Source organism: Xylocopa sonorina, chromosome 3 (genome assembly GCF_050948175.1).
Source record: "Xylocopa sonorina isolate GNS202 chromosome 3, iyXylSono1_principal, whole genome shotgun sequence".
NCBI lineage: Eukaryota > Metazoa > Arthropoda > Insecta > Hymenoptera > Apidae > Xylocopa > Xylocopa sonorina.
This window is the reverse complement of record NC_135195.1, coordinates 998,941-1,018,104: the sequence shown is the minus strand read 5'-3', so window position 1 is coordinate 1,018,104 and position 19,164 is coordinate 998,941. Positions and strand designations below refer to the sequence as shown.

General features: G+C 37.3%; 1 protein-coding gene and 1 pseudogene across 1 annotated transcript; one reads left to right on the top strand and one right to left on the bottom strand.

Moving 5' to 3' along the window:
• The first annotated feature begins 11,297 nt into the window (after positions 1-11,297).
• On the top strand, positions 11,298-11,895 carry LOC143433536 (uncharacterized; annotated as a pseudogene).
• A 5,356-nt stretch (positions 11,896-17,251) lies between these two features.
• On the bottom strand, positions 17,252-18,828 carry LOC143422379 (uncharacterized). The gene is made up of 5 exons (XM_076892958.1): positions 18,385-18,828; positions 18,226-18,340; positions 17,817-18,155; positions 17,621-17,772; positions 17,252-17,515 (listed from the first exon to the last, which is right to left on the bottom strand). The coding sequence occupies exons 1-5, from the start codon at positions 18,826-18,828 to the stop codon at positions 17,252-17,254; spliced, it is 1,314 nt and encodes a 437-aa protein (XP_076749073.1).
• Positions 18,829-19,164: the final 336 nt, after the last annotated feature.

Sequence of the window (19,164 nt, the reverse complement as noted above, 5' to 3'; positions counted from 1 at the left end):
GGAGCATATCCAAGTACTTGGAGCGATCCTCCGACCTGTTACGGATATAGGAGTAATAGGGTGTGTATTTAGATAAATGCATTGATTCTAATATTTGACGAAAATGTTATGAGTTATTTAATGAAATGACAAAAAAGCTTGCTGTAGGCATGTCACTGAATAGTGTAACGTGAATTTGTTTTGGTCAGAGAAAAGATAATATTTCCCATAGTGCACTAGAGATTAGATTATAATGTTTCTCTAAGGTGTGCGAAATTGCTAGGCGAAATTGAAAATGATACGGCTTTTCAAATGACCGTCGCTATGAATCTACTGGTCGAATACAATAAAGAATATACTGTTTTCCCGTGACTTTGCGAAGAGTACCCTGTTTCTTCGGTAGATGTTTTATGTATGGGTTTGTACTTCCGACTGACTCGTCGATGAATTTCTAAAAAGGTGCAAAAATCGGGGAGTTAGACTATTTAAATAGTTAATTGACCAATGTATGAAGCAATTAGATGATGGATTCACTAACATCGACATATTCCGTGCGTCCGAAACGCGATGCGTGTAGAATAAGTGGCGTCAGTGGAGGTGGAAAATGTAAAAATGAAAAGTGGCATTTCCACCAGACATGGATCCCAAGACTTGATCCTGTCGATGTGTATTTGAGTTTGTACTTCTTTAAAAATTTACGTTTGGGGCGCATGCGCGTTAAACGTGGAGGACAAAAAACTCGAATTACATATATAGTATACAAGATGCAGAATAACAAAAGCATTGCTTCTCAAAACGGCTGTAGTGACTGCGTATCACAAACGTGTTGGCGGTCTGCACTCTGGATGTTGTTCTTAGTACAAACCTAGGGTAAAATTTATGAATTTATTGAAGGAGAGTAACAAATGAAAATGTCATTACACAAGAAGTAGACCAACGGAGGAGAGTATAAAATGTGTTAAAATACGTGGATACGACGCGTAACGTGTGTAAGTGAGAGATAGACGAATTCACGAGGTGCCAGCTATGTTAAGTTAGAATAACTAAACCACAATAAAATAGTTTAGAGCTAATTCTAGGAGAGTTTAAGGTTAGCATAAGAAATAGTTCTACTCCTTATCTAGTAATATTTGTAGCATAGATGTAGGATTTCTTTATTCATAGATGGGAATATCGTAGATTAATAATAATTAGTATTCTAATAACACGCAGAACCGAGAACTGTACTCTACACAGCTACCGATTTCCAACGTTCTTCTGTTGCTACGCTCGAGCTCCTTCGTCTTTTTTTTTATACTCAATTATTTTTCCTCGAACCCGTCTCATGTCGAAAAATAACTCGCGGTTCCCCTTACGCACAAAGTCATTCTTATATATATGTATAGTAGTTGGTAAGAATAGTTTGTGAAGCGTCGTAAAAGAATATGAAAATGATCAGTCTATTTCTTGCGAGAAGTCAGGGGGTGCAGTCATATAAAAAGAAATATAGAAAAGAACGTGTTATCTCTTTTAATAAAGGAGATATAGAAGCATGTTGCGTCCCTAGCTTCGCCTTACGTAAAGACAACTTTGTTGTGTTGTGATATTTAAGTTAGGATACTAGATTGGTTAAATTAATATTGGATAGTTTCGTAGTGTTTGGTTGAGACTTAGTTTAATACCTTCTGTTTTACAATTTTACATACTAAAAGCTGAGGCAACCACGATCCAAAAGTGTACTGAGTTTATGGCTGGTCATTAGCTATTGAGTTAAGGCGTTAAAGGTGCGAATCGTTACAAATTTCAAAACAATCTTTAAAGTCTAATCTTTACTTAGCAAAATTAAGGCAATAAGAGAAAAGGTAAGTAATAATTAAAGGTCCTCGAAAATAGCTAGTTAATTGTGTTCGTATTATAATAAAGCCTTTCCAGTGAATTACAGTTCTTCCACAGCAGACTCGTTGGAAAGGCTACTCAGCTGATCCGTGTCTTAGACGTTCTTGTCCATTAGTAAATAGTGTCACTAGTTTTAATTCTGTTCGAAGCAGCGATAACTATTTTGAAACTATGGCATTTGCAGTTTTTTCAGTATTAGAACTTCACTTCTTTGCTTATTGTGCGAGTAAATCTGTGGTGGCCTCCCGACACTCGCCACTAGAGGGACATTATTACTTACAGTTTCCCGAAAGAGCACATTTCCTCCTCCGTTTCAATATACAGGGTGGGGCAGTAACTATTAACACCTCAGATATCTTCGAAACTATAAACTTCACAGAAATTTTTACTGATATAAAATTGTACAGTACAAAGGGGTCCATCCATTGACGAAAATAGTTTTTTTGTAAGTGCAGGTGTGTCGGACATTTAAAGGTCATTTTTATCTTTTTAATTGGATCGGTATATTTTTTCTTCCGCAATACGATAGAGCATCTTAAAACGAGTTCAACGACCTGAACATGAAGCCATTAAAGGCCATAGAAAGTAGAAAAAGGCGATAATACTTACGGTTTGGTAGTAAATAACGCATACATTTATAGTAGGTGTTCGAAATTATAGAACTTACTGACGCACAGGCTGTAATAATTCGCTGTTGCATGTCGTAAGGTGTAGTTGGTACTTTCTGGAAAGAAATCTAGAGGTGTTATGTCTGGTGAACGAGCTGGTCACGATATTGGACTACCGCGTTCAATCCAATGATTTCGAAATTTTTTACCCACTTCCCTTCGCGCAATCAATGAATAATGTTATGTTGACATCCATCATGTTGGTACCACATGATTAGTCATGTAAGTAAAGGTAATTTTTTTAGCAAAAGACCCAATATATCCTTAATAAAATTAGCATTGATGTCATGAACGCGTCATAAATTCAGCTTTCGAAGACCCCACGTTTATTGTTCGGCGTCGATCAAAATAGATTGATTGATTTATCGATACTAATCGCATCGTGTTTAATTTATCCTGCGAACTATTAAAATGCCCTTCAAGCAGTGTTTATTTACAGTGAAGTAAATGGTAAACATTACGCACTCCTCCACTGTTTACAATAGGTATGTTTTATTTACTACCAAAACCGTAAGTATTATCGCTTTTCTTTACTTTCTATTACCTTTAATGGTCTTATGTTATAGATCGTTGAATTAGTTTTGGATTTTTGCATGACCCCTTTCGTAATGTGCAATTTTTTTAATATTTCTATGAAACTTATATTTTTGAAGATATCTGGGGTGCTAATAATTATTGCCCCACCCTGTATACATATAATATTCCACCTCCACAATAATGTATGGAGTCGACACACAGAAATAAAAATTGTATCCATTTGACCAAATTTAGTGGTGACAATCTATGAAAAACTCTTGTTTCCACAGAGAATATTTAGTTTTTGTAATGTAGGATATTTATTAATTAAAGACAATTATAATATTACCCTGGCAATAAATGCGATACATCGATGAGATATGTGTATAGACTCTATCATTTAGAAAGTGTCAGTCAAATGCAAATTTAATTTTTAAAGCTAGAAACAGCATTGGATATTATCATGAACATTTTTATTTTATTCTCTATAGTTTACACCGTTACTGAGCTTCGGCTTGTTACTGCCTGTCTCATTATTCTAGACATTGTTTTCTTTTAAATTTTTGAACTCTGCATGGATAACATTTATATTTAACATATCATTTGCGTCACTTCTTTCATTGTAAATATTAACAATAAAGTCAACAAAGTAAATCTTTGTATTTCTGTCCTCATGTTATGAGCTTTGTCCAATTCAGCCATTTTTCAGCTTACACAGTGCTGATTCTGCTAATCCTCCCTTATAAAGGAAGAAATTTATTGCTCGATGATTATTATGTATACTATGGTTTTTGAGGGTTTAAGTCATAAATTGCTTTTGTAATTGCAAATTTTACATTTTTTATGAACATGTAAGTGTCTTTGTCATCAAGTTTTTATTTATAATTATAGAAAAAAATACAATTTCTTATTTCATGGTGGATTATTACATATATGAGCCGTTTATTTTGAAAGTGGCATAAGTCACTTTGTTTTTAAGTCGAGATATTTAAGGGTTTGCGTTTTAACACGTTTAAAAATATGGATGCTAACTTTCGAGAAGATTTACTTGTATTTGTTATCTCATGATACTGATATTTTTCTCAGTATAAATAATTTCGTATAAACATTAAAAAATCACCACTTTTTATTACGGTAAAGTGACTTAAGCTACTTTCAAAATAAATAGTTTTGAAAAATGATTGACATATATTAATTTTGTCCGACGTATTTTACTGAAGTGATGTTTTGAAAAGCAGTAATTTACTAAAATTATTGAATAATTTACATATATAATAATAATTCATACCATCAACATATTTAATATAAAGGTTTGATTTAAGTATTTTTTATTTTAATATTCATAAAATACAAAAATAATTAGTTCATTTTGAAACATATGTAAGCATAAGTAATTTATATGAAAATACATCAGTTCAATTTAATTTTCGTCATCAATAGGAGTGATTAATTCTCGGAAATCGTGTTTTGTTTCAAATATTTAAAATAACTGTGGTATTATTGGGGATATATAATTAAGCAAGTCCATCATGTCTTTGTATTTTGCTGAAGAAACTGGACGAGATCCAGCGAATAACGGATCCATCTCTATTTGTGAATAACGCCTAGGTCTCCCTCTTTTTGGTGACAAATTCAAAGTTAGAAATTCATCTTTTTCATCTAAAGATAGTTTATAAAACATTTTATAGCGAATATCATGGTAAAATCGTATCCATTGAATTTTTAGCCAATTCACTTTGTTTTGGTCTGTATTTACTGTCCTTTTTGAAACAGATTTTTCCAATGATTGTGTTGAAATAAAATCTTTCTATAAAATAATAATGCGCATTGAAAGCCACCTAATTCCATAACTAAAATAAATATGTTTTACCTGATTCGCTGTCTGATAACATCATATAAAAGTAATTTTAATAAAATAATGCTAACTATGTGTACTATATTAGATGTCACTATAATATAATTTACAAAACTTCACTATTCCTTCGCACTTATAAAAATAAGTCCAATAATCACAACTTTTTTAAAAATACTGAAAATAATTCAAAACAATACTTCACACATACTTATCACATGTTTCTATTTCATTCACACTAAACCTCGTAATTAATTTCCTGAGTACAGCGACTTACGCCATTTTCAAAATAAACATGTTTGTTATACCGTTAATTACCAACACTTCTCTTGAACAAAATCTCAATAGTTCTCAACTTTTTGATTGCAAATTTCTTAAAAATGAAAAGATACCGTTGAATTGTATTTAGTGTTGCCATTAACTCGATTTTTTTGAAAAAGTGACTTATGCCACTTTCAAAATAAACGGCTCATATATAACGTAAGCAGACAACAAAAGTTTTAATATTTAAGGCAAGTCTGGTATTTCTCGAAACACTGTCCAAGATATAAATGTACTAAGCATTCAGCACACATAAAGCTACTCTCGCTTCTTTTTTTTATCAGCAGAGCAAACTTTACACAGATGATGTACGTATCGGTTTTTTTTCCTGATCCAAGAATTCTGGTAACTTTGTTTCTTCATATCACCTGAAAGTCTCTGGGGTAAGTATCATTTAATACATCTTGTATATTTGCCAATTCCTCGATCTAAGGACGTCCAACAATATGTAAAAATTGTTTATATTTTATAATGTTGCCATTCAATTCAATATATGATCTAAATGCATTAAACAATGCGCAATTTAAAAGAAACAAAACTGTTTTCTTTGTCCACTTTACCGTTTTTCTCATGATGAAATAATATAATATATACTGATCTGCCAAATCTACACTCATCACATATTTATTATATTCTATGACGGAATAAGGTTTTATAATTTCTTGTTTAGTTTTCCAGTGTATTGTATTTGTTTTCATTAATTCTCCCAAATGTATCGTGGAAACCATGTATACGACCTTCTCTTCCGGCTTCCACGCCTATACTAAAACTTCACCCTTTCTTTTACATCTATATTCTGCAGTTTTCAATCTGAGATGCAGTAAAGACTCAGGAATACCCCTATTTGCTCTAATTGTACCACAAACTCGTGTACCATTTGTCATAAGCAATTCTGCAGTTTTAATGCTATTATAATAGTTGTCGATGTATAAGTGGTGTCCCAAAAATATATTTTTATCAAGTAATGACATAATTGTCTGGTCCAATTTTTTGCCTTCCGTACAGTATATTTCTACATTGGAAACATATCCGGTTCTAGCTTTGCATAGCATACGGCAAAGTATGCTACTTCATCAAGTATGCTAGATTCATCAAGCGAACGTTCTGTCCTAGGCCTGTACACAGATTTAAATTTATCTTATAAATAGCTCAGAATGGGCTGAATCTTCTCTTATTAGAACCGGTTATTGTTTGATTGTTTTGAAAAATGCCACGTTCTCCAAATCTGATGAAATCTATTGCGTGGCATTATAGTGGAGAATGATGGTGTTCTCGTGTAAAATTCGGAGCACTAATAATCATCTGTTACATCTTTCTTTACCTGGTCCATCATTATAATTATACTAATAAATTTTTTCATCTCGACTAGAGTAATATCATGCCACTTTGACATTTTCTTTCTCTCACTCATCTTGTCCTTATTTTGCTTATAATAGATGTTGGATTTATTGATCATTAATTGAAACAAATCATTGCCAATAAACAATTCGACGACTTCTTTTACGCTTTTCTTATCAGTAGGAAAAATGTTTGGGCCGGGCTCACCAGTAAAATCTGGTATGTTAGGAATTTTATCGACATCTGACCATACTTCATTGTAACTATGCAATTCTGTAAACATTTCACAATTACTGGAATCATCAGAATCGCTTAAATGCTGTAGTGGAATGGCTCTTGATCTTCTTCTTGGACCCACATTAGTATCGCTGTCCTCAACTTCTATATCAGAATCTTCTGAATGTACCGAATAATCCGGTAGAGAGTCAGCAATATACTCATCAATAATATTGTGGGATAGTTGGGACGTGGTTAACTAATCACCACACAGAATTTGTTGTTTGCTTTTCTTTATTAAGTTCGCTTTCGAGCTCGTGCTCTCGGTTCGCGTCGTCGTCGTCGACTGTGTCTTTCTCTGCTTGCATTCTCACCACGTAGGGTTCTTTTTGGTCTGCGTGGTAAGGGGTCTTTTGGCCTACGTGATTTTCATTGCGTTTCTTCGATAATTATTGAAAAATGATATTTCGTATGCTGGCAGTAACAAATCTCAACAAGAGAAGGAATTTAAAATTGTCGGACTAATAAAGTCTCAAAGAATTTTGATATTACGGTTACCACATACATGTACAAACTGAATCCTATAGAATTAGCATCGGCCAAAATTAAAGGGGACATAAAATTAAATAGTATAGAAACTCTAGAGTGTCCTGGATTCGAAAATATCGTTAAAAGTGTTATAAATGAAATTTTACCAACAATGTGGGAAAATTTGTGTAAACATACTAAAGAAACAGGAAAAAGGGAAAAGAAGATTATCTGAAAGAGGATTTTTTAATAGAAGAAATAACTTCTCGGGGGATTCATAGTGTTAACAAAAATTATTTTAATACGTTACATTACATGAACTTGCCTGTGGTTTTATTATCTATATAGGACGTGAATGACTTGAATTGAAATGATTTAGAAGAGAATGAGTAGAGTGACTGCATGCGATCGGGTTCGACAGGCCGAGGTGCGAAAGAAGACACTTTGGAGTGTTTGGATAAGAGTGGGCGTGGACGTGACCGCGAGCGTTTAAGGAATGGATTCATGAGGAATGCATGGAGAACAGGTTGAATCTGAGGAGTGAATGAAGTCAGTTAATAGCGAGCAGTGACAACGAAAAGAATGAATAGCGAGCAGCAGCGCCGAGTAAAGAACGAGTAGAGAGTAAAAAGCGACTAGTGACTAAGACTGACTGTTAGTTAATAAAGTATACATTTATATATCAATGTATGTGGAAATTATTTCTCACCCAACTACGCACATTTCCTACATCTATTTTCATTACTTCATTTGTTTACATTAAGGATATCAACAAAAAATTATAAAAAGTAATTTAGTGAAATTTTCATCTGGTTCAATGGTCAATACTTCAGTTCAATGGGTAGTAGGTGCGTGAATAACTATACTCCACAAAGTTCCTTTTCGCTTTCTTTATTCGATTTAGTTTTGAGCTCGTGCTCGCGGATGGCGACATCGTCGTAGGCTGTATTCTGCTGATTTCGTTCCCATCATGTAGGGCTTTTTTCGGTCTATGTGGTAGGAGTTTTTTCGGCCTACGCGATATTCTTCCCATATTCCATAATTATGGGAAAACCACTTGGCCTGCTCGGTATCCATTTATACAACGTAATAATGCTTATCTGCTTCTACACTTCAAAGAATGTGATTTTTACAGTTCCATGCAACGGGATGAAGCATCTAACTATCTTCTTGTCAAAGTAATTGAGTTCTAGCGTTCCATGCACCGTGATGGCACTTCACAGTTCAAGGTATCAAAGTAATTAAGTTTTAATGTTCTATACAACCTAATATTGCTTATCTGCATCTACATTTCAAAGAATGTAATTTCTACAGAGCCATGTAACTGTATGGCGTAGAACCTTACAATGTACTTACCTTGAAACGTTGAACTGAGAAGTTCCTGCATGATGCATAGGATATTACAACTCAATTACTATATACGTAGACACCTATAAGCGCCAACCAGTTGCACGGAACTGTAGAGATCACACTATTTCAAATGTAGAAGCAGATTAGCATTACTGCTTCTCACAGAACTTTAAAACTTACCTACTGTTAAGACCTATTAAATTCTATATTTTGAAACATAGCCTAAAGCAAAGAGAGGTTCAGCCAGGTCCGCTAATTCATAAAACAGCAACTATCGATCAGTCCTTTGCTTTGTCGGATATAGCCACATTTGGCAAGCAGCTGTCGAGAGCAGGAATAAAATGCAAAAAGCCACTACTTTCGAAGTCGTATTAATTATTCTCTACTACACATACCTACTAAAGGTCTTCGTCGTTTACTTTGTATCTTTTGTGTCGGTGTCCTATTGATCAAGTCGAGGCGCTTTTAGGGTTTATTGCTTGCTACGGTCAAGATTAGAACATGCGGAATTCACGGGTGCGTCACCTGAGGATAAGTCTCGGTACCTGTAGGTGACCGATGGTTTAGGGCGGTTACTTTATCAGAATTTCCATTAACCAATAATCTTTGACAGCCGCTTCCCTTACCAAAGTTCGTAGAATGTCCAATGATGAATTCGCATGTTCTAGCTAAAGAATACACCCACTGGCAAATCTTTATTAGATCTCGTCATCCATAGTTAGTGAGTTAAAACATATGAAACATCATAAGATACATGTACCAAATTGCTTGTCGAACGTTTCATCAATTACTACACCCCCCAACAGTTATCGAAATATAACTTATAAGAAATACAAGTCGTTGAGGATCATTCTTTATCAAAGTTAATTTCTCAACCACACCAACGTTAAAATAAATGTTGGCAATTAACACCTACTTTGAAACGTAGAATAGAGGAGAGCCATCTCGTTGTATAGAACATTACTACTCAATTAGTTTGGCACATAGACCCTTAGAAGCGCCGTCCTGTTGCGTGGAACTGTAGAAATCACGTTCTTTGAAGTGTAGAAGCAGGCAAGCACAATTGCCGTGTATAGAACTTGAGAACTCAATTACTTTGACACGTAGACACTTAGAAGCGTCATACAACTATAAGGATCTGTAGAAATTACATACTATATAATGTAGAAACAGATAAGCACAAGTGCGGTATATAGAATGTTACAAGTTACTTTGAAACCTATACTCCAGACACATGTATAAGGGTCCAGGAGGACTAAAAAGGGAAATAAAAAAGAAAAATTATTTAAAAAATCCTGAAGTAGAGTGGACAAGAACCACTGGTGACCAACACCTGGAGTCAGGGAGTTATCGGCCGCTAGACGGTCGATTACCATACACCGACGGAGGAAGTTGGTGATACCGACAACCCAAAAAATTGTACATTAGAAGGTTCTGGTTACTGACTAGTGATTTTACAGCAGTCGGTAAATGGAAATAAGGAAACTGAAAAGACATTGGAAGATTCCGGTTATCGATTTTGGGACTTTACAGCAATCGGTAAACGGGAATAAGAATCTTATACATCTTTTATTGTATTCCTCTCTCGCATTGATTTTAATAACAAGGACAAGGACACGGACTTTCTATATGTGCACACCTATGTATTCATCAGGAAGCAACTTGTTCGAAATACGCAGGCTCAAAGGATTACGTGGATTATCCCTTGAATCTTTACACGTATGCTGCGAGTTTACGAAAAGATAGATGCGTGATCACATCTATCTTTCAAAATACGTCGGCACTCCGGGACGTTAAGTACGCGTTAATCGCTGGGGAGAGAGTCTCTCCAAATCTCTGAGAGATTCTGGGCGCGGAGGACCTGGTGTTATCAACGTTTAGTGTCGGGCCTCCTTCTATATACATATAAAACGAGTTTTAATCAGTAGAGGTCCGACATAACCTCTGGGGAAGTCAATCCTGACCGCGAGGTATCCATGAGAATTTCCCATTGATAAAAAAAAGGGTTAGACATAGATTATATAGTTTATAGATTAAATGAGCTCAAGATCTTCCGGAAAATGATGAAGAAATACTGTAACGATCAATGCGATTACGACGAGGAACTCATTTCCCTAAAAACTGTGAAAGTAACTTAGACAACCTAGTACAATACCTAAAACTCATTACTCATACACGATACAAACGAGGACTCTTGAATTTCGTAGGATCCATATAAAAAAACTTATTCGGAACACTTGATAGTGACGATTTAGACTTCATAAACCAAAACATAGACAAACTATTTGTCGACGAATACAAAATGCAGACAATACTTACGAACTAGATCGCTTTAATACGTAAAATCATAAACTCGAACAACCTAAAATCGATGATGAAAGATAAAATCATGACCAACTACATTTTAAAAGTCGAAACCGCATTTTACGATCTTCATTTTCAGCTTGATGAGTTTCTTAACGTCGTTATCCTAGCCAAAGCGGGAGCTCAGTAACTCAACTGTAACATTTAATTAAAGTTAGATTAAGTGTTTAGTAATTAGCTGTTGGTTAATTAATCTCTCCAAAGCAGGAACAAGCCCGTCCCATCACAATATATAGAGTATATAATATTATAGCTTAAATTGAATATCTTATTAGGGGGACCAGAAAGTAATGTCGTTTCTTCGCATGCCGATATTCGATTATACTTTGTCAGTTGATTGTGTACTTCGAAGTTGTGCCAAAGACATTTTAAGGTTATTGTGACTTGTTCACTTCTAAATAATTAAATAATATTAAATTTTTTTTTGCAAATTGAGGTGAAATGGCCAGTCAAATACCAGAAGAGCATATCCAGCATTGTCTGCTTTTTGAGTTTTACAAGGGTAGTAACGCAACAGTTGCGACCAAAAACATTTGCGATGTTTATTCAAGTGCATTAAACGTTCATAAATGCTAAAGATAGTTTTCTACGTTCAGATCCGGTAATTTTGATCTCTCTGACTTCTATTGATTAGGAAAACGAAAAACATTAGACAATGATATGCTAAAAACAGAAGTGGAAGCAAATCTATGTCAGACAATAAGCAACTGTTAAACACCCTTAACCAACCTTGGTTGACCATTCAAAAACATTGGCAGCGCATTGGAAAAATAAGCAGAGGTGTTTGGGTCCCCCATAATCTGTCCGAAGAGAACAAAGTCAAGCAATACATCATATGCAACGCATTGCTTCAACGGCATCATACAGAACCGTTTTTTGATTGCTTGATCACAGGAGACGAAAAATGAGTCCTATACGATAATCAGAAACGGCAAAAGGCAGTGGCTCTCTCCAAATGAATCACTACGAAGTACTGCGAAGCCAAGTTTACATCCTAAAAGGGCGCTTCTGTGTGTTTGGTGGAGTATTCGTGGAATTGTCAATTTTAATCTTGAGAAACTGTTAACGCAGACCTTTATTGTGAATGATTGGATCGAGTGAACCAATCTTTAATCGAAAAGTATCCGGCGATTGTCAACAGAAAAGGCGTTATTCTGCAATCCGACGATGCAAGATCGTACTGTGTAAGACAAACCCTAAAAAAAATTAATGAATTGGGGAGGTATTGCCTCACCGATTATACTCGCCCAATATCGTACCCTCGAATTTTGAAAATTTGCACATTAAATGGCAAAAGGTTGTTGATAATGAGGGTGATTACGTTATTGATTAAAAATAAAAATTTGTTAAAAATTTATTCGTTTGAATTTAATGTAGAAAAGCGACATCACTTTCCAGTCCCAGTTCCGGTATCCGAATATTTCACCCTCTTAAAACAAACGCGCATTTCAGGCACAAAATAACTGATTGTTAATTTGCATCATTTCGATAAATGTCAAGAATATCGACCCCTCTGCACGGTGAAGGAAACAACAAACGCGCAGTCGAAAAAAACTTCCATTGAGAAATAAATCTGAAAATTGACAAAATCCGGCACGATGTATCCATTTGAAGAGCAAGTCGATATGCTTCTTATTTATGGCGAATGCCAACAAAATTCTGTAAGGGTGAAAAACTTGTATGCTGAATGATATCCACAAAAATGTGTGTGGTAAACTTAGGCAAACCGGTGATTTAAGTGCTCGTAAAAGTAAACGCCAGAAACGAGTAATTAACGAAGAAATGGAAATTAATGTGCTCGCAGGTGGATCTAAAAATCCTCATATTAGTTCGCGACAAAATGAACGCGAATCTGGCATTAGTAAGAGGAGCGTGCTTCGCATTTTGCATCGTCACAAATGTCATCCGTATGATGTTAGACTTCACCAAGAATTGCATGGGAACGACTTTATGAATCGCGTTAAGTTTTGTCGCTGAGCTATATGTTATTCAGGACTATTTTCTTTATATCGTTTTATTTAGTGATGAAGCAGCATTCAAAAATCACGGAAATGTTAATTTGTATAATATGCATTTATGGACAGCGAAAAATTCACAATGGCTGAAACAGGTTGAACATCAAAAACAATGATCTGTGAATGTATGGTGCGGTATCATAGATGATCAAATTATTGGTCCTTATTTTATCAATGGCAACATCTATGCTAATTTTATTAAGGATACATTCGGTACTTTGCTAGAAGAGTTACCTTTACTTACACGACAAATCACGTGGTATCAACATGATGGATATCCAGCACATTATTCATCGATTGCTCAAAGGAAAGTCGAGAAAGTCGACTTGCCCAAAGAGAAGACGTTAAAAGCAGCAGAAACAACGACGGAGAAGAAAGAACCTTCGAAAGAGAATTCCAGCAAAAAAAAGGAAAAAGCAGGGAAAAACGGTGACGTAAGCCCTCAACAGTTAAAACCTTAGCAAAAACTAAGGAAAAGAAGGAATCCTTTATCTACACGAGAATAGAAAAGATCCGAGTTGAAATAATTCAGCAGGAAAAGAAGGAAGAAGCGGCTGGAAAAACTGCTAAAATAGCGCCAGAGGTTCCACAAAAAGAAAAAGGAAAAGAAGTCAGAAGAAGCGATGAAAACAATCGTCGCAACCCCAAGCATAATAAAGGCCAAACCAAGAAGGAAAAGGATGGATGCGAGGACGGAGAAAGCGAATGTTTCCAAGAAAACGCAAGGGACGGAAATTGGACATAAATAAACCAAAGTAAGATTTGCCGTACACAACTGGGCAATGCTCAGTCACGACGAATTCTTGAGGAAAACAAATGCTTGGTCTGAAGGATGGGCACAAACCAGACGGATGTCGGAATTAGGATAGTGCACGAGCCTGGTCGCCAAGTGCTAACCCACGGTGACCAGACCTGCGCTGAATCGTGGGAACGCATTGCAGTTTTGTCTGAAAATTTACTACTCTAAAAATCGCGGAATCGTAGCTGCCACATCCCGATCACGATGCGTATCTCAAATATATCTAACCTAAAACAGTACCCATAAATAGACGAAACCAACTAACGAGAAAGACTAAATAGCTAACAATAGCGACTGAAAATGAATTGCAATACATACCCAGTTAATGGAACGAAGTAAAGAAAAATGAAATGAACTGCAATTAAAAATAAAACCTTCGATCTTGATGTGTAGCTAAAATATACTCAGCCTAAACAACCAACATAAGTAACGAAAATATTAGATATTAATAGAGAATAGGAAACTAATATCTAAAACTAATTTCGGCTTATCATTCGGTGTAAATAAATATATATAACGTAGATAGGTGGAAAACAAAAGTAATGAACACGATACTCACACGAAGCACGAATCTCCAGTCGAGAGATGACAGATCCAGCTTATACGAAGAAGAATATGAACACCTGTAAAATAAAAGAATATCATTCGCTAAAATCTAAGAAACTAAAACTCGTACAACACCAAATGAAATGATTGCAACAAAACACGAAACTCGTAGAATAGCCGCAAATATAACATAACAATTAAACAATAAACAAAATACACGAGCACCACTAGTGCAACGATAATAAACGTCGTACGCAACGATATCTATCGTGGTGCCGAGACACAGAGAGGAGTAAGTGAGACAGGAACGGGTAAGCGAAGGAACGACAAAAAGAGGGAGATACAACCTAGGTACACGACCATGAGTGAGAGAGCGACACCAGCAGGCAGTGGTAATGAGACAAAGGACGACATGGTATGGCTGTAGAAGGAAAGAAGTGTGATATACGACCATGGAACGAGTTCCAGAACCTGGGTGTCTAGGAAATGCCATCTCCACCTCCTCGTGGTGGAATTTGGGCGCCGCGCTTGCCCGGTGGTTAACGAGGCTCTGGTCAAATCGAATAAAAGGGGCGCAGGGTAGCTTGGTGCATCTATAAATTTGCCCAAGCTAGCCCAAGATAAAATTCGTAAAGCGAAATTAATAAAACTGCTGGGCTAGTCAAAGAGGCTAGTCCAAATATAAATTCAAAAAGGGTCAGAGTGAGCGTGCAGGCGTACACGTAATGAGTTCGCTCTCCCGAGTATTCCCGTGGATGCTCCCCGTCGGAGTGGGACTTCGTCCATCGCGGCGGAGTAACTAATGGACTCACCCGCGGGAAAGGTGCCGCAGCATATCTGGTTTTTTCCAGCGCCCGTTCCAGTGAAGTGGTGTAAACTAGGAGGTGGAGGGCAAACCAATTGGCATATACCCGTATGGGTGAGGTGGCATATCGAACACCGTCCTGGTGGGAGATTAACAATATGACCAAGGAACAAAAGCGACAAGAACGGCAACGGGAACCGGAATAAGAAGGAGGAAGAAAGGAAAAGCAAGGACGACAGAGAAAGAAAAATGAAGATACATGCGGTGAGTCCACAGGGGAGAGATACATATATTTTCTGCATGTGCAACATAGATAGGAACATAGCATGAAAACAGGAATGAATATGACTGGGGAATAAACCGCACTAATGAAAAACGAATTAAATAATGAACAATGAATAATGACTTAAAAAATTTTTAATCCAGAAACACCGTACAACAATACCAAATATTTGATAATTAATAGGATAATAAAACGTCAAGAATAAATAAAATGCAGTAAAAGAATAATGTAAAGCATAAAATGAACGTTATAAACGAGGAATATCGTCGTGTTTTTCGTACATAAATAAAACTTACTGCATATTTATCATGGGAATACCTATCCGTCGGCATGTTGTGGCAGTTCGTTGAATTGGGAGAGCTTGTTCGAAAACAATTACCACGTGTATTTCGTGTAAATTACTTTTTATTCGTTTTCTCGGCGTCCGTACACCTCTAAAGCCCCGAAAGGAATAGGACGCTCCTTTTCATATTTTTTCTTACTGTTTCGCACCACTCGCGACGCGATGCCCGTGATTCAACAGCGGCCAGGGAACTGACCAGCAGAGGTTGTAAGGCTCTGCTCGGTGCTTCCGATTGTTGAGATCGGTGTGTAAATGAGCGATTGAAGGAATTCGTGATGAAGTCCGTGTTTCCGACCGTCGCAGCGACTTCTCGCGAGGAGTAACTCCTGATCTCATGGTTTGGATGCTGCTGTGAGATTACCGTATTGAGAGACTAACTGTTGATCCAGAGATTGTCTGCTGAATGGGGATCAATCCTGGTATGTGGTGGGTTTTCAAGGATTGTATGCTGTAACAAGACAATCAAGCTGAAAGAGTCCGGCTCCTGGAGAGCGCGTACCTTCTCGACTATATTTCTCTTGATCGCTTTTGATGGTTGGTGGAATAAGTTGTAAGAATTCAATGAGAACTCGGTTCAGAGATGAACGTTCAAGCGAGAGACTGAAGTTTAACTGACTTCCTTTGGAAAATGATGAAAGATTCTAACCCTGGAGGGGTTAGTTCTTCTGCCTCATTGGACCACGAGGATGTTGTTTTAGGGGTGGCAACGTTGGCATTGACTTGTGACGAGTGTTCAACGTTATCCGCCTAGAGTGTTTGGTGTTTGGGAGATGGTACTCCAAAAAGAGAAAGTGGCCATGAAGTCTACGTTCTGTCAGGCACGTGTCGTTAAACATGACATTGTCAATGGGCGTTAGGTCTGGTCTTTTTAAGCTTGGAGTTTCTTCTACAGTCCAAATGCGGACTAAGTGGGCCTTCAGTTGTTGAGGCCATAAACTCGAATTCAAACAATTAGCGATGAACTAAACGAACTGCCTCTCGAAGGTAGTTACTGAGGTTCGTGGGTGCCAGAGTGCTAGCCGTATGCTTCCCAGAAACATGCATGACAGAACGGAACTGAGTGACCAGAGAAGAGGGATCTGGAAAACATCCTAGGACCCGTGGGTGTACCATGGAACACCTACATTACCCTTATGCTAAGACTTACCAACTATTTTATTTTAGAGCTACTAACTAAAGACTAGAGTTTTTTTTCTTTTTCTAGTATTATACTATCTTAAAACTACCCTCCAGCTATTTTACTCTATTTTACCTATACTAACTTAGTCCAGATGTCACTGTGTATGATTTCTTACTTCGGTCGCTACACCACTCCCCTCCGAGTAAGTTTGTTGACAAACTCGCAAATCTTACTGTTTTCTTGTTTTTGTACGTCTTCAGCGTTCCTTGGGTTTCCTGACACATTTATTATTTTTACATTCTGATTGATTTTGTAAACCTTGTTAGTTGTTCTTTATATAATCTCGAAGGGTTCTTCGTACGGCGGCTCCAACGGCTTCTTGGTGGAGACGGTTCGAACAAACACATGTGTACATATGTGTAATGTCTTGTGTACGAATATTCTGTGTTTACTGTGGTGTGCTATTGGCTGTGACTTAATGTGTCTAATATGTTCGCGAAATTTGTTTAGGAAATGGTGTGTGTCTATGGAATCTTCAGTATTTGTGAAGAATTCTCCAGGTAGCCTTACTGCCACTGTACTTTGTCTGGACCTTTTCTAATTTCATAGAGAAGGAACCGAGTGGTTCCCACTTATCTTGGTGCAGTTGTTCTAGCACGGCTCCGATTTTGTCAGGTTATTTAATGGAGCAAGCCAATGAACCGCTTTTGGAAGGAATCTCCTATAGAAACCTAAGATTCCCAAGAAACGTCGAAGTTCCATTATAGTCTGTGGCTTCGAGTACTGCTGTAGGCTATCCTTTCCTGTATTGGGGTTATCCCAGTATCTGTAACTAGATAACCTAGGTACTCTACCTGTGCTCTTGCAAAAACGCATTTTTCCGTATTAATATTAATACCGTTCTCCGATAATTTTTTGAGAACAATGCGCAAGTGCTTCTGCTGTGACTTCATATGCGGGGATGCTACAATAATATCATCTACATAACAGTAACAAAAGTCTAATCCCTTCAATATGGAGTACATGAGCCTCTGGAAAGTTTGAGCTGCATTGCACAGACCGAATGGCATAACCAGGAATTCATACAACCCAAATGGGGTTATTACTGCAGTTTTGGAGATGTCGGGCTCCGCCATGGGGACTTGATGATATGTTCTGTGCAAATCTAACACAGAAAATACCTGACATCTGTTAAATTGATGTACCACATCGTATATACGTACTACTGAATATTTATCTGGTTTAGTTATACCATTCAGCCTGTGATAATCTCCACATGGTCATCAACCAGCCGTTTTTTTGGGTACCATGTGGAGAGAGCTGGCTCATTGGCTCTTTGATGGGCGGCAAATGTTTTCTTTTATCATCTGCTCGAATTCTGCTCGAGCCAACTTCAGCTTTTCTGGAGGTAGGTGGCGTGCACTTTCTGCAATGGGGGGGCCTGTAGTCTGAATTTGTTATTCTACTGAATATTGGACGTTTTTTCTAGCGGATGGGTTCGTCACGTCTTTGAACTCTGTCAGTAAAACTTTAAATTCGTTATTAAAGTCTATTGTCGTTACTGTCGGCACGTCTATATTTCTACTGACTGTCGTGGTTTTATATAGCAAAGTATTTCCGACCAATAGTCTTTTATGTCTTAGATCTACAATTAAATTGAAAAAATGGAGAAAATCAGCACCTATTATTGGTCTGGATACGTCTGCTATTATAAACCGCCAGGAGAATTCGCGACGTAATCCTAAGTTGAGAGAAATTAATTTTGTTCCGTACGTGCTGATCTGTTGCCCGTTAGCTGTATATAATTTCGGTGCGCCTACCTCCAGGTTCTTACCTTCCAGACACCATGGCACCACGGAAACATTTGCACCCGTGTCTATTAGATACTCGACGCCTATTCGTGCGTCCATGACGTTGAGGCGATGTTTCCGGTGCGCGTCTCCAACTGCCTCTGTTCGAGACGCTGCTTTCAGTTTTCCGGAGTCCTCTTGTCCGGTGCGGTCCACGTGCAAGGCAGGCAACATCTGTTACTATTCGATTTGAATCGGTTATGGTAGTAACAAAATCCATTTTTTTTCCTGCGACCTGGAGTTGCTTCTCCGCCTGTAGAATTGTACTGCTGGTGTCTCCTCGCCAGTTGCGTTTCGATTCGTGTCAATCGCTTCGTAATGGCGTCGAGGTCGCCATCTTGTGTATTGGGGATAGCGACCCTGCGTGGTCGCGTCGCGTCGGAAATGGCGGGAACA